Source organism: Haliaeetus leucocephalus, unplaced genomic scaffold (genome assembly GCF_000737465.1).
Source record: "Haliaeetus leucocephalus isolate CR32 unplaced genomic scaffold, Haliaeetus_leucocephalus-4.0 Scaffold696, whole genome shotgun sequence".
Taxonomy (NCBI): Eukaryota; Metazoa; Chordata; class Aves; order Accipitriformes; family Accipitridae; genus Haliaeetus; species Haliaeetus leucocephalus.
Window position 1 is genome coordinate 4,140,149 of NW_010973132.1, and position 12,396 is coordinate 4,152,544.

The window sequence follows — 12,396 nt, forward strand, 5'->3', positions numbered from 1 at the left end:
GGGGGGGGGTCTTGCGGTTGTGGGGGGCAGTGGAAGAGACCGAGGGGTGCGGTTGTGTCCCGGTCAGTTCCCGGTATTTGTGGGCTTTGGGAAGTTTCGGTGCGATGCAACCGTTTTGAGCCGGTGTATCGGAACACGGTTGGTGCCTGTCGGGCGTAAACCCGCGTTTTGCGTGGAAAAGCGGCTCTGGCGATAAGCGTGCTCGCTCGGGGTTCCCCTTCGCATCCTTCGCTTGTTCTGTGCGGAGTCGTGCCTGGGGAACGGCTTCGTTGCCCTGAAGCTTGAGGAGTATTTGTAATCGGAACAACGACAAAAAAGCAACAGGAGATCCTGGGGTGGTTTGATTCTGAGGGGGTTGCTTAGGTGCTGGCACATCAGACAAAACCAGGATTATTTTGTCTAGGAAAAAAAGATTCCTTCCAGACCCAGGCTGAATGTCATGAGCAGTATCTAAGTTCAGATTGTTCTGTCATCTCTGCCTCTCTTTCATCTTGTTATTTGCTTTCCCGTTATCTTGTTGGACTGTTCCTCCTGCTCTGTTTACAGTGCACGAAAAAAATTCTGTCTAGCACTGACACAAACGTTCTTCCTTATCAAAGTCTCTAGTTCCGTGTTCTGTGTACCACAACACATGTATGTTGCTATGGTCTAGTCTCTACTGCAGCATCCTGTATGTTCTGCTATACATATATGTTGTGTTTAGCTTCGGATTTACCATAAATAAACTTTGCGGGTTACCTGAACCTGAAGCTGCCTGGCTTCTGCCAGAGCTGCTGAGAGACAGCAAGACTGGTTAAAGGGATTTTTAAGCCAGGCATGCGAGTTGCTACTCTTCTTTCTGTAGCTTTCTGTTTTCCATGCCATAATCTTGGGAACTTTATTTTTCTCTTTAGCTACTGTCAGACCAAAAAATGAAGTAGAACAGAAGCAGCTCTGTGCTTTTGGAGAGTATGTGGCTGAGATTCTGCCCAAGTATATCCAGCAAGTACAGGTAGGTGCTCTTTGAGAAATCGTTCATGTGGCGGGGGGGACAGGACCCAGTGAACACACTACTTGTTTGTTAGTTGTTTTCAGAAGTTCTTCTGGGCAAGAAAGATTGTCAGAATTACATGAAAGTTACCGCTATTGTTAAGCCCCTTTATCTGATGTCATTATGTGTCTGCTGTACCATATAGTCTCTTTGTTTGGGTGTTCTGCTGGATTCAGTGTAATGTTCAGTCCTGTTGGTGTTTGTACTCATGCCCTTTCTGCTGTTTTCAACAGGTGACCTGTTTCAATGAGCTGGAACTATTGATCCATCCAGATGGGATCATTCCAGTTCTGACCTTCCTTCGAGATCACACTAATGCTCAGTTCAAATCCTTGGCTGACTTGACTGCTGTTGATGTCCCATCTCGGCAGTACCGCTTTGAGGTAAGAACTGCTCATAGGTGCAGGAGTTGGAGAGTTTCACAAGTGCTGGTGGCTGCGGGTGCTGTTGCGGCTCTGACCACATTTTTTGCTTTCTGACAGTGAACAGAAAATCCACTCTGAAATGCTGGATTTTGTTTACTCTGTGGATCATGGAAGCAGTAGCAGAACTGATACTGCATGGGTTCTTAGTCTGGCTTTCCTTTTGTGCTCTGCTGAAAGTCTCTGTCTTCCTTTTCTTTTTTGTTTGTTTGTTTGTTTTCTTTTTTTTGTTGTTTTGTTTTGGTTTTACCAAAGTGTCTAGAGACTTCTTTCTGGCCAGACGTGAATTGGTGCTCTTCCTTTTTCCACTTAAGCCTGTCAGCTGCTGTTGACAAAACTGACCACATTTTTCTTTAAACCCCATCAATCTTCTTAACAATTTTCCTCTTTTAAAAAAACAAACCAAAGCAAAAAACTAATTAGTTGTTTTAAAAACATTCCCTGAATGTCAGGACTACACAGGACATGAGGCATATTTTCAGAAAGCTCTCAGAAGATTTTGGGCACTGCACTTTCACTGACTTTCAGAGAATATTGGAGATTTGATTCCAACACATGCTTTTGAATATCACACTGTATAGCTTTTCAACTGCAGAAAAATTGCAGTTGCAAATAGAAAAAGAAGAGATACGTCTTTGGGCAAACCACACACTCGGCATGTTGTCTTCTCACCTACCATTAGAAAGCTTTGTTCACAGTATTGTTGCAAAGACATTATTGTAGTTTAACTTAGGAAAATCCGTAAAAGGCAGTGGCAGAAAATACCTAGGGCTCACATGCTGTAGGCGGCTGACTATGGTTAGGCAGCCTTATGGACAAAGTGATGTCTGTGTTCCTTTTGCCCAAAAGACCGTCTGCCCAGATTGGACAGAGAAGTGAATTGGTAGATTTTTTAGTTCCCAGCAAGTAACAAGGATAATGAGTAGTAGCTGATTTGTTTTCCCCCTTTGTGGTATTAAATCACTTACCAACAGCTACTCAGAAGGTGAGGGGTGGCAGGTTTGCCTTATCTGTATTAGCTAATCGGATGTCTGTTGTTTTCAAATACAGCTCGTTCTTGCTTTGCTAATAACAGCTTTGACTTTTAGTGATGTAACTCATGATTAGGCAAAAATCCTGAGTTATAGAGAGAGTTTCTTTAACTCAAAGGCCTTCAGTCTCTGAAGAAGTTGAAGATTTTTTAATTCAGGATTTTCCTTTCAAAAATTAAGGTAGTAGATTCATAGAAATAATATAGACCTTCATGAGTCCACCTTTTTCAGCCATCTTCACAGAGGCAGTATCAAACAAGGCTACACAATTTCTTACAAAGGTTTGGGGGTTTTTTTTCAGCTTGTATTAAGTATCCCCCACCCCATCCTCTCTCGGAGGTTCTAGTAATCCTCATAAGCAGCCTTCTTATTAGTACTTCATCACCAGAAGAGTTAGAAATTTTCCCTGGTATACAACTTCTTTGCTGAAAACTAAGTGTTTTTCTTCTTAGCTTTCTCCCACTGGATGCTGAGGGTAATTGATAGCCATTTTCTTTGTGACAGACTCTTGAAAGACTATTGTCAAGTGTCTCCATCCCTTCAGTATTTTCTTTTTTTAAGGTTTAGTATCCCTCTTTACTTCAGCTCTTCTTCATTGGTCATGTTTTCTAAATCTCACATCATTTTTGTTACACTTCTAGGGGCCAAAGTGATAAGCTATTGGAACCTCAGTTGTAATAGTGTCTTTTAGTGCCCAGCTCTGAAATGCTGAATGTCATTCTGCTGATGAAGAATATTTGAAATAGTCTTTGTGTGCCTTTGCTTAGCCAGTACTGTACTGCAAAGAGATCCATAAATGCCGTGCAAGACCAATGCCTTCTTTTATTCTGCTTCAGATTGTGTACAATCTCCTGTCTCTGCGGTTCAACAGTCGGATCCGTGTGAAAACATACACTGATGAGCTGACACCTGTTGACTCAGCAGTGTCTGTGCACAAGGCAGCAAACTGGTATGAGAGAGAGGTGAGTGCCGGCGTACTTGGGAGTAGGGTCTTTGTGGAGAGGAGCTGTGTTTTCCTGATTAAACTGATTCCCAGGGCCCTGAGAAAGAAAGAAGTGTTTCCCTGGCTGCCTTTCCAGAGTAGGAGATAAAAGGGTGATTTGCTTTTTGAATGAGTTTCTGCATCAGTTTCGCTGGCACCGCACAAAGCCAGGCATGTAACTGAAATTTTATGAACATAATACATGAAGGTTTTTTTTTTTTTTTTTTCCCTAATCTAATGCAGCTTGCTTGGCTCCCTTTCATTTAGGTTTGGGACATGTATGGTGTTTTCTTTGCCAACCACCCTGATCTAAGGCGAATCCTCACAGACTATGGGTTTGAGGGCCATCCTTTCCGGAAGGACTTTCCACTCTCTGGTTACGTGGAGGTAGGAGACACGCTCGTGTCTAAAGTTACCAAATCTCTCCAATACTTATCTGAGTTTCGGTACTGTCCTGGTTTTCGCTGGGATAGAGTTAATTTTCTTCTTAGTGGTTGATACAGTGTGTTTTGGATTTATTGTGAGAATAATGTTGATAACATGCTGATGTTTTAGTTGTTGCTAAGTAGCACTTATCCAAAGTTAAGGATTTTTCAGTTTCCCATGCTCTGCCAGCAAGCAGGTGTACAGGAAGCTGGGAGAGACCATTGCCAGGACAGCTGACTGTCGTGGTTTAACCCCAGCCAGCAACTAAGCACCACGCAGCCGCTCACTCACTCCCCCCCCCATCCAGTGGGATGGGGGAGAAAATCAGGAGAAGAAGTAAAACTCCTGGGTTGAGATAAGAACGGTTTAATAGAACAGAAAAGAAGAAACTAATAATGATAATGATAACACTAATAAAATGACAACAGTAGTAATAAAAGGATTGAAATGTACAAATGATGCGCAGGGCAATTGCTCACCACCTGCCGACCGACACCCAGCCAGTCCCCTAGCGGCGAATCCCTGCCCTCCACTTCCCAGTTCCTAAACTAGATGGGACATCACATGGTATGGAATACACTGTTGGCCAGTTTGGGCCAGGTGCCCTGGCTGGGCATGAGAAGCTGAAAAATCCTTGACTATAGTCTAAACACTACTGAGCAACAACTGAAAACATCAGTGTTATCAACATTCTTCACATACTGAACTCAAAACATAGCACTGCACCAGCTACTAGGAAGACAGTTAACTCTATCCCAGCTGAAACCAGGACACTGACCTGAACTAGCCAAAGGGATATTCCATACCATAGAATGTCATGTTCAGTGTATAAACTGGGGGGAATTGGCCAGGAGGGGGGGATCGCTGCTCAGGCATCAGTCAGTGGTCAGCAGGTGGTGAGCAATTACATTGTGCATTGCTTGTCTTTTCTTCTCATTTTTTAAAAATTATTATTATTTTATTTTATTATATTCCTTTTCATTACTATTATTATTATTAGTAGTAGTAGTATTACATTTTATTTCACTTCAGTTATTAAATTGTTCTTTTCTCAACCTACGAGTTTTACTTGCTTTTTCCCCAATGCTCCTCCCCATCTTACTGGGGGGGACAGGGAGTGAGTGAGCAGCTGTGTGGTGCCTAGTCGCTGTCTGGGCTTAAACCATGACAGGTACAGAGATGTGACTGCTTTACAATCCTTTGTCCGAAAGGCACTAAGGATGTTTCACATGTCTGTATTCCAGAGGAGCTGTATAGATTTCCTGCATGGAAATTTGAAGTCATCACAAAGTATCATCCGTGATAAGGCAGCCTAAGGTCAGAGGCATTGAGCAAATTTCATGTGCTGTGTGCCAAAGACATTTGGCAGAGAAAGTGCTTCTGCTTTTATCATGCCTTCTGAAAGATTAAGCATTCCACTGCAAAACTGGAGATTCCCAGATGAATAAGGGACTGAACTGATCTTAACGGCAGTTGGAACTCCACTTTTTTGAGTTTTTGTAGGCCCATATTACAAAACTCTAGTTGAACTGACTCTTGCCATTTAGCAAATATTTACCTCTGTATGTCAAACCACAAGTGAAAAGAGTGTTTTTGGTATCTGTCTAGTTTCAAATGACCACCTTGCAAAAGCAGTCACATTTGGTGCAGTTCTAAGACTGAGTTGAGTCTCAGGAGAAAACAGTGAGGTTCTGCAAGCAACAGAGGGGTTTAAGAAAAACTGAAATAACAGCAAGTCCTGCAAGTGAGGACCAGGCAGCATCTCTTGAACTATGGTTTGGAGATCTGGACCGTAACAGTGAGGATAAAGCAAGCCAATCAGAAGTGTCTCGTACTCACGCGCATTTCACCCTGGTTGTCTTTTTGTCCCATGCTCTGAGTGTTATGCTAAGAAGCACAACTAAAACCAAACAAACTGCCATATTATAAAGATTCATGGAGACTAGTCCCCAGCTATGCCAGGTGGACAGGCCACCTCATTTTGGTGACGCAGGAGAAATTCCTTTGTCATATGACAAACTAAGTGTGTTACTCTGTGTGGGCTTCATGTGGACTGTAGGCTGGGCACTCCTAATTCAGGGTGGTTAGTCAGGACACCTGAGGTACGTACATGGTAGCAAAGAGGAGGGCTTTCCTGGGGAGTCCAGAGGTCTTGGTGGCATCTGGAGGGCTTTTGTTTAATAATGAGGAGAACTGAAGCTGTGGCAGAGGTCTGTGGTCTATCCATGGTGTAAGAACTAGGACTGCCTGTACTGGAGGGTGGTCTGGGTCATTGCTGTGTACAGCTAATAGCAGAGATGCTATGGCGACTGTATGAAAATGACTGGCTTTTGTCCTTTGCACTGTTCTAGGTGCGGTATGATGATGAAGTGAAACGGGTAGTGGCAGAGCCTGTGGAGCTATCTCAGGAATTTCGCAAGTTTGATCTGAATAGTCCTTGGGAGGCATTTCCTGCCTATCGTGCAGCTCCAGAACCCCTGAAAATAGAAGCCGGAGCCAAGAAAGAAGATGCAAAATAGCAGCAGAATGGAGCAGATGCATGGCACCATCCTTTCTGTTCTAACATAGTATTTATAATAATAAAAATTGATATGAGATTCTTGCCTGTTGTGGTCACATGAATAATGTTTTCAAACTAGATGAAAAGCACAGGGTGAGGGATGCTATTTGACAATCCTGATAATGCCACTGGTAGATGTTTATCTGCTGCTCTGAATTGTAAGACACCGGATTTGTCTTTTTGGTTTGCAAATTGAATGGAGTCCAGGCATTCCCTGTGGCTAAGACGCTTTATATACACTGCTTGTGCTAGCTGTCCTTGCAGGCATACATCATAACCTGAGCACTCACTCGGAGACTGTACTGAAGCAGCTGTGTAGCTTAAGCAATGGGATAGCAGTATCTCAGCTCCACGAGGGATGTTGGGAAGACCATAATAATAATAATATAGCTAACAGGCAAAGCTTTTGTAAATGGTTCTAATACAGTTGTTATTAGGACAACTCATGTACCTGGATCCAGACCAAAACAATTGTGGAAATCCTCTGCATTTTTTTCTTGGGAATTAGGTCAGTGCCTGTTCTCCTGGCAGAAGAAGGAGTTGCAGGTAACCTCTCATGTGCTACTCCCTCATGATGGCTTTTTCTTCACAATCAAGCAGTCTTTACTTTCTCCAGCATCTTCAAATTGTGCTTTTTCCAGCAGTCAAAAATATCTCCCTTCCCTTGTTCCATAGAGAAGAGTCTATGCCTTTTTGTCACTATTCCCATTATTTTGAGCTGTATGATATAATAGCATTACCACTATCTTTGCTCTTGTGGAAAATATCATCTCTCTCCAAAAAAGCTGGAAAAACACTGTAGTTTCAGTCCACCCACCACCTGTTTGAATGGGATTACATTACAGCAGTCATCAATTAATGTCCCTTGTCCTTAGTCCAGAAAATGCATCAGAAAACTGACCTCATTAAGATCTGAAAAGTATTTTGTAAGATTTCATAAAATAATTTACAAGCTGTTTGTAGAGATTCCCTGAATCACTGCTTAAGCTTTTAAATTGTAAAAGCACTAATTAAAAAAGGCATTTGGGGGATGTTAGAGCATGGGATGGAGGAAGGGATGGGACAATAATCAATTAAGAAAAAAAAGGGACAAGTACTCATTGTGGCTAGAATGTGAACTGTTTTCAAGAATAAAGAGCTGAACTGTATGGTAAGAATCGGGTTTCATGTTTGTTTCCAACCCAGCCTTGTAAGCATGGGCTTCTTAAATTTTTATTTATTTTTTTTTAATTTGTTTCAGGCTGCTTTGGCTGGCAGTATTTGGGATATGACTCAGAACAGTGTTCTCTAGTTAAAATTAATAGCGTTTGCTACTCACCTTAAAAGTTATAGCTCTTAATCGGAAAGAGGAAAGAGAAGGGAACAGAAATCAGCAGAAGTTTGGGGTTTTATACAATTCTTAGCTCCACTTTGGATCTGCCATCAATTGAGCTAATTAAATAGGAAATGTGCTTTTAGTCCTTCCTACAACGTGTTCCACAGCTGGTTCTGTTTTCTGTTGCAGTGGCTCTTTTTGCATGCCGATGCCTATTGCACAAGACAGAAAAGTTCCTGGCACCACTTCTGTTACTGTGAAAATTCTTTATAAAGCACATTCCCCCCCCCCCACATTCTCCCTCCCCCATCCCAGGTTGCTTGAGGTACCATGCCAAGACTCATGGTCTGTGTATCATAAAAAATTTGTATTTCCCAGTACAATAAGTCAGAAGAGTGATGGTGGCAGGAACAGAGGGAAAACTGCCATTTAAGCATAATGTTTGTGCAGAGGGAGAATTTGATTGACGTAACATCAAGAAATGTTAGACACAATGCCCTGTCAAGTTAGACAACGTGCAAGGTTTATTGAAGAATGTGTGTACTGGAAAAGTAGCCGGCCCTGTGGGGACAGGCATTGGCTCCAGCAGGTCTTTAATATGTGGAATAGTTGCTAATGGACCCAAATCTCTTCTCATTAGAGAAGCCTGGGCGGTTATGATGAGTGCGATTTGCTCACCCAGACGCATTATCCCAGGGCACAAGAGGGTTCCACAGCCTCAAAAAGTACCACCAGTGTTGGCACACTACCTCCGCTCTGGAGCTCCAGGGGCCATTCTTGCCTATGGAACCTGCTGGTTCTGGATTCCTTCTGGCTGGTGGGCACTTGCTTCATGCTGGGCAAGGCGGTGGTCAGCTTGGTCAAGCGCAAAGCTGTCTTCCAAATCCTCTGTCCCTGCCTGGTCCACACTGCCAGCCTCCACGAGGCTTGTTTGCCGGGGTTGGATTTCCCAGCTGTAGGAGGACGTTGGATGAGGTTTAAGTAAATCAGATGTAGCTGACTTACAGACACGCTATTCAGAAGAGAGATTTTTCTGGTACTGCGGGGGCAAATAGACTTTAGGTGATGACTCACAGTCACCATGTTGAGCTTCCCCAGCTGAGTAGGTTTTGCTGGTGTTTTCCAGAACTCTGGAATTTCTTCCTCCAGCCAGGCGAGCAGACTCTCCTCCTCCCTGAGCATGTGGCTATTGATGGTATCAGGTAATCCACCCACATCACAGCTACGGAGTCTGGATAGCCCTTATAATTGATCTCCAGTCAAAATCCAGATGGGGATTTCGGCTGGGCCTTGCACTCCTGCAGAACAGAGCTTATGGGACTCGTGAGGGACAGTCTGGATGACAGCATGCCCCGTATCACCCATCACACTGCATCCCATGACATCTCCCAATTCTGTGAGGCCCGGACAGGGGGTCCTTTTGTGCAGTAGTGCAGTGGGATGGGGCCCTCCCTGTCACTGTTACACAGCCCATTACTCCTTCAAGCAGCGGATGCTGCTCGCAAAAACTGAAAGAAAAAGACAAGGAAAGCATTTGCATAAGGACTAGCAGCACCACAACTGGAAAATACCAGTATAACAGTGGAGGTCCCCTCTGGTTACAGTCAGTGTTTCTTTCTTACTTCCCTCAAGGTTTTCTTCTTTCTTCCCCTCCAATGACTCAAACCTCACCTTCTCTGGGAGCCGTGTATATCCTTCTTCCTTCCCCTCTTTCCTCAACCTCCTTCTTCTTCTCATCTTCCTCCCTTCAGCACCTGCCAGACAGACCCAGGCTGGGGACTGTGGTCTCCCCAAGTTCTGGGCGAGATGTTCGAAGCAAGAGACTTCTCCAATTCTATGAGCAGAATTTCCCTTTTGTGAAGATGCTGCCTATCTCCCTGCAGTCCCATTTCAAAGAAACCTCCTTGCCAAAGAGGCCCTTCTGGTGCTGTATTAACCAGCATCCAAACAGCTCCTGCAAGTTTTTGATCCTTCATATCTTGTTCCCCTTTCCCCTCCTCCTGCTTCAAGGAGGTCCATCGTGGAAAAGATGAAACCAGTCAAGGTGCCCCTGCAGAAACCCGGCTTGATGTGACGTTTTGCAACTGCTCCTACGGCATACGGTATGACCAGGGGGAGTGCAGGGGGACAGGGCTGTGCACGCTCAGCTGTGAATACCTGGCAAGGACAAAATCCCTCAGGAGGAGCAGGCGCACCGCCTAATACTGCAATCGTACACATGGGGACTATGTGCAGCCGTCAGAAACTCAGGCTTGTTTCTCTGCACCATATAACTACTGCGGCTTTACAAACAACTAAGGCATACGTTTATCACTCTGCAATTGCCTTTCTGTGCGAGGTAGTGAGGCGATTCTACAAAATCCTCCTAGCTCAAAGCATCATCTGCCACTGATGCTTGTCCCCCACCTGCCACTCTACCAGTCACCTAAGCACAGCCTCCAAGCCTCCTTTCTTCTCCCTCCCACCAACATGGGCATCCTCCTCTAGACACTTGAGCTGCAAGCTTTTCCTAGGAAATTTTCCTGTTGACAAAATCATATATGGCCTTTGCAGATGTTGGCCAAAATCCTGGACTCATCCTTGTGCCATGTGCTGCACGCTAAAGGGAGGCCATTTCATGGCCCATGAGATGCAGGGTTTTTGCGTAGTGACTTCTAGACAGTCATGCGTACACTGCGGATTATAAAGGACTCTGGCACAAACCATCAATCTCACTGCACAGATGGGTCATCGGTGTCTGCCTCTTGAGTAGCATGTGATTCACAGTTTAATAAAAGATATCTCATCCCAGAAGAAAGGGATGCAACTAAAGCGTAAGCAGAAGAAAGTAATGAAAACTGAAAGAAGTGTAGCCTGACTTGAAGATAGCCAAGGCTATGACGGAACCACTGGTCTTATTTTGATCCAAACTGGGAGTAAGAATGGCTATGGATACTGAGGGCCCCTCCTCCCGTGACAAATCTTGGATTCTTGCATTATGTGCTGCTTTTCTTCATAGCTGATGTAGGTCCTCATATTGCCAGGTACAGCTACAGAGCCTGGAAGTTTCAGAAAACATGCCACTTTGCACACTGACAACTTACTAACTGGAACATCATCCCTACCCTCAGTAAACTATCTGGTGACAGTAGTCACTACAAACTGACACTGTAACTTGCTGAGAAAGGTATGTGTTTCAGATCCAACTCCCCTCTCTTCTAGGCAGAGTTCTTTCCCCCTTTAACCTGAGGGAGGTGGTTTTATTAGTTCTTGTCCCAGTTTTGGCTGGGATAGAGTTAATTTTCTTCCTAGTAGCTGGTATAGTGCTGTTTTGGGTTCAGTATGAGAAGAATGTTGATACCACACTGATATTTTCAATTGTTGCTAAGTAGTGTTTAGTCTAAAGTCAAGGATTTTTCAGCTTCTCATGCCCAGCTAGCAAGAAGGCTGGAGGGGCACAAGAAGCTGCGAGGGGACACAGCCAGGACAGCTGAACCAAACTGGCCAAAGGGGTATTCCATACCATGTGACGTCATGCCCAGTATATAAACTGGGGGGAGTTGGCCTGGGGGGAGCGGATTGCTGCTCGGGAACTATAACTGTGCATCAGTCAGAACGTGGTGAGCAATTGCATTGTGCATCACTTGTACATGCCAATCCTTTTATTATTATTATTGTCATTTTAATATTATTATTAGCATTATTAGTTTCTTCCTTTCTGTTCTATTAAACCATTCTTATCTCAACCCATGAGTTTTACTTTTTTTTTCCTGATTCTCTCCCCCATCCCACTGGGTGGGGGGGGGACTGAGTGAGTGGCTGCGTGGTGCTTAGTTGCTGGCTGGGGTTAAACCATGACACTTCTTTATACATATTATTACATATTTCTATAACCCTGGCATCCCAGAACCTATTGGAGAACCCAGGACCATACTGTGCCATACAGAGTAGAAATACAGAACAGCTTGACTGGGGATTGGGCACTAATAAAAGTGCAAAAATGTGTAGAGAACAGATACCTGCTGTGAAAGGAATCAGATGAAGTTTCATCTACGTAATTCACAACATCTAAGGCAGACTGTGCTCATCATAACCCAGAAGTCTCGTCACAGGAGAGGACCATGAGGTGCTAAAGCCTGGCTGGCTCTGATCCTGACTGTTTGCTAGTCAGTATATTGAGTTCTCCCTCCAGGAGGTTTGATACAGAACTGAACAAGTGACATTTCTTCTGACTGCTTGTGTATTTTGGCTGCTACTGCCCTTCCATGAATCTGCACAGACTACTGGCCTTATCCGTTGGTGAACATTTCAGGATTGTTTGCAGATTTTCAAACTCGGGGAAAAAGGAAACATGAAAATGAAGCCAAGGAGCTGAGCAGAAAGTGTCACAGAGATGTGACAGGTGCTGTGCAGAGTCAGAAGGGACCAGGAGGTCCTCCCTTCTTCGGAGGCAATCATGTATAGTGAAATTTCTTGCAACTAATAGCTTCCTATAATAAACTGCAGTGGGAAATCAGTCTTTGGAAAAGCAGCTTAAACAATTCTGCCAAAAACTTCACAACAAGTCTTCCAAGTTTCCAAAATATGATGGAAAATATCCTTCGGGGTCAGCAAGTGGAACTGCAAGCCCTTCCCAGGACTGCAACCCGAA

The 12,396-nt window shown here is 44.1% G+C and overlaps 1 protein-coding gene across 1 annotated transcript in view; it reads left to right on the forward strand.

The window, feature by feature from the left end:
• NDUFS3 (NADH dehydrogenase (ubiquinone) Fe-S protein 3, 30kDa (NADH-coenzyme Q reductase)) overlaps positions 1 to 6,489 on the forward strand; it is a 7,124-nt gene extending 635 nt beyond the window's left edge. Inside the window, exons 3-8 of the mRNA XM_010580215.1 lie at positions 95 to 138; positions 845 to 991; positions 1,264 to 1,413; positions 3,320 to 3,445; positions 3,733 to 3,852; positions 6,243 to 6,489. Coding sequence (XP_010578517.1) covers positions 95 to 138; positions 845 to 991; positions 1,264 to 1,413; positions 3,320 to 3,445; positions 3,733 to 3,852; positions 6,243 to 6,410 — 755 coding nt within the window. The 3' untranslated portion in view covers positions 6,411 to 6,489. The remainder of the gene's footprint in view (positions 1 to 94; positions 139 to 844; positions 992 to 1,263; positions 1,414 to 3,319; positions 3,446 to 3,732; positions 3,853 to 6,242) is intronic.
• The last annotated feature ends 5,907 nt before the right edge of the window (positions 6,490 to 12,396 follow it).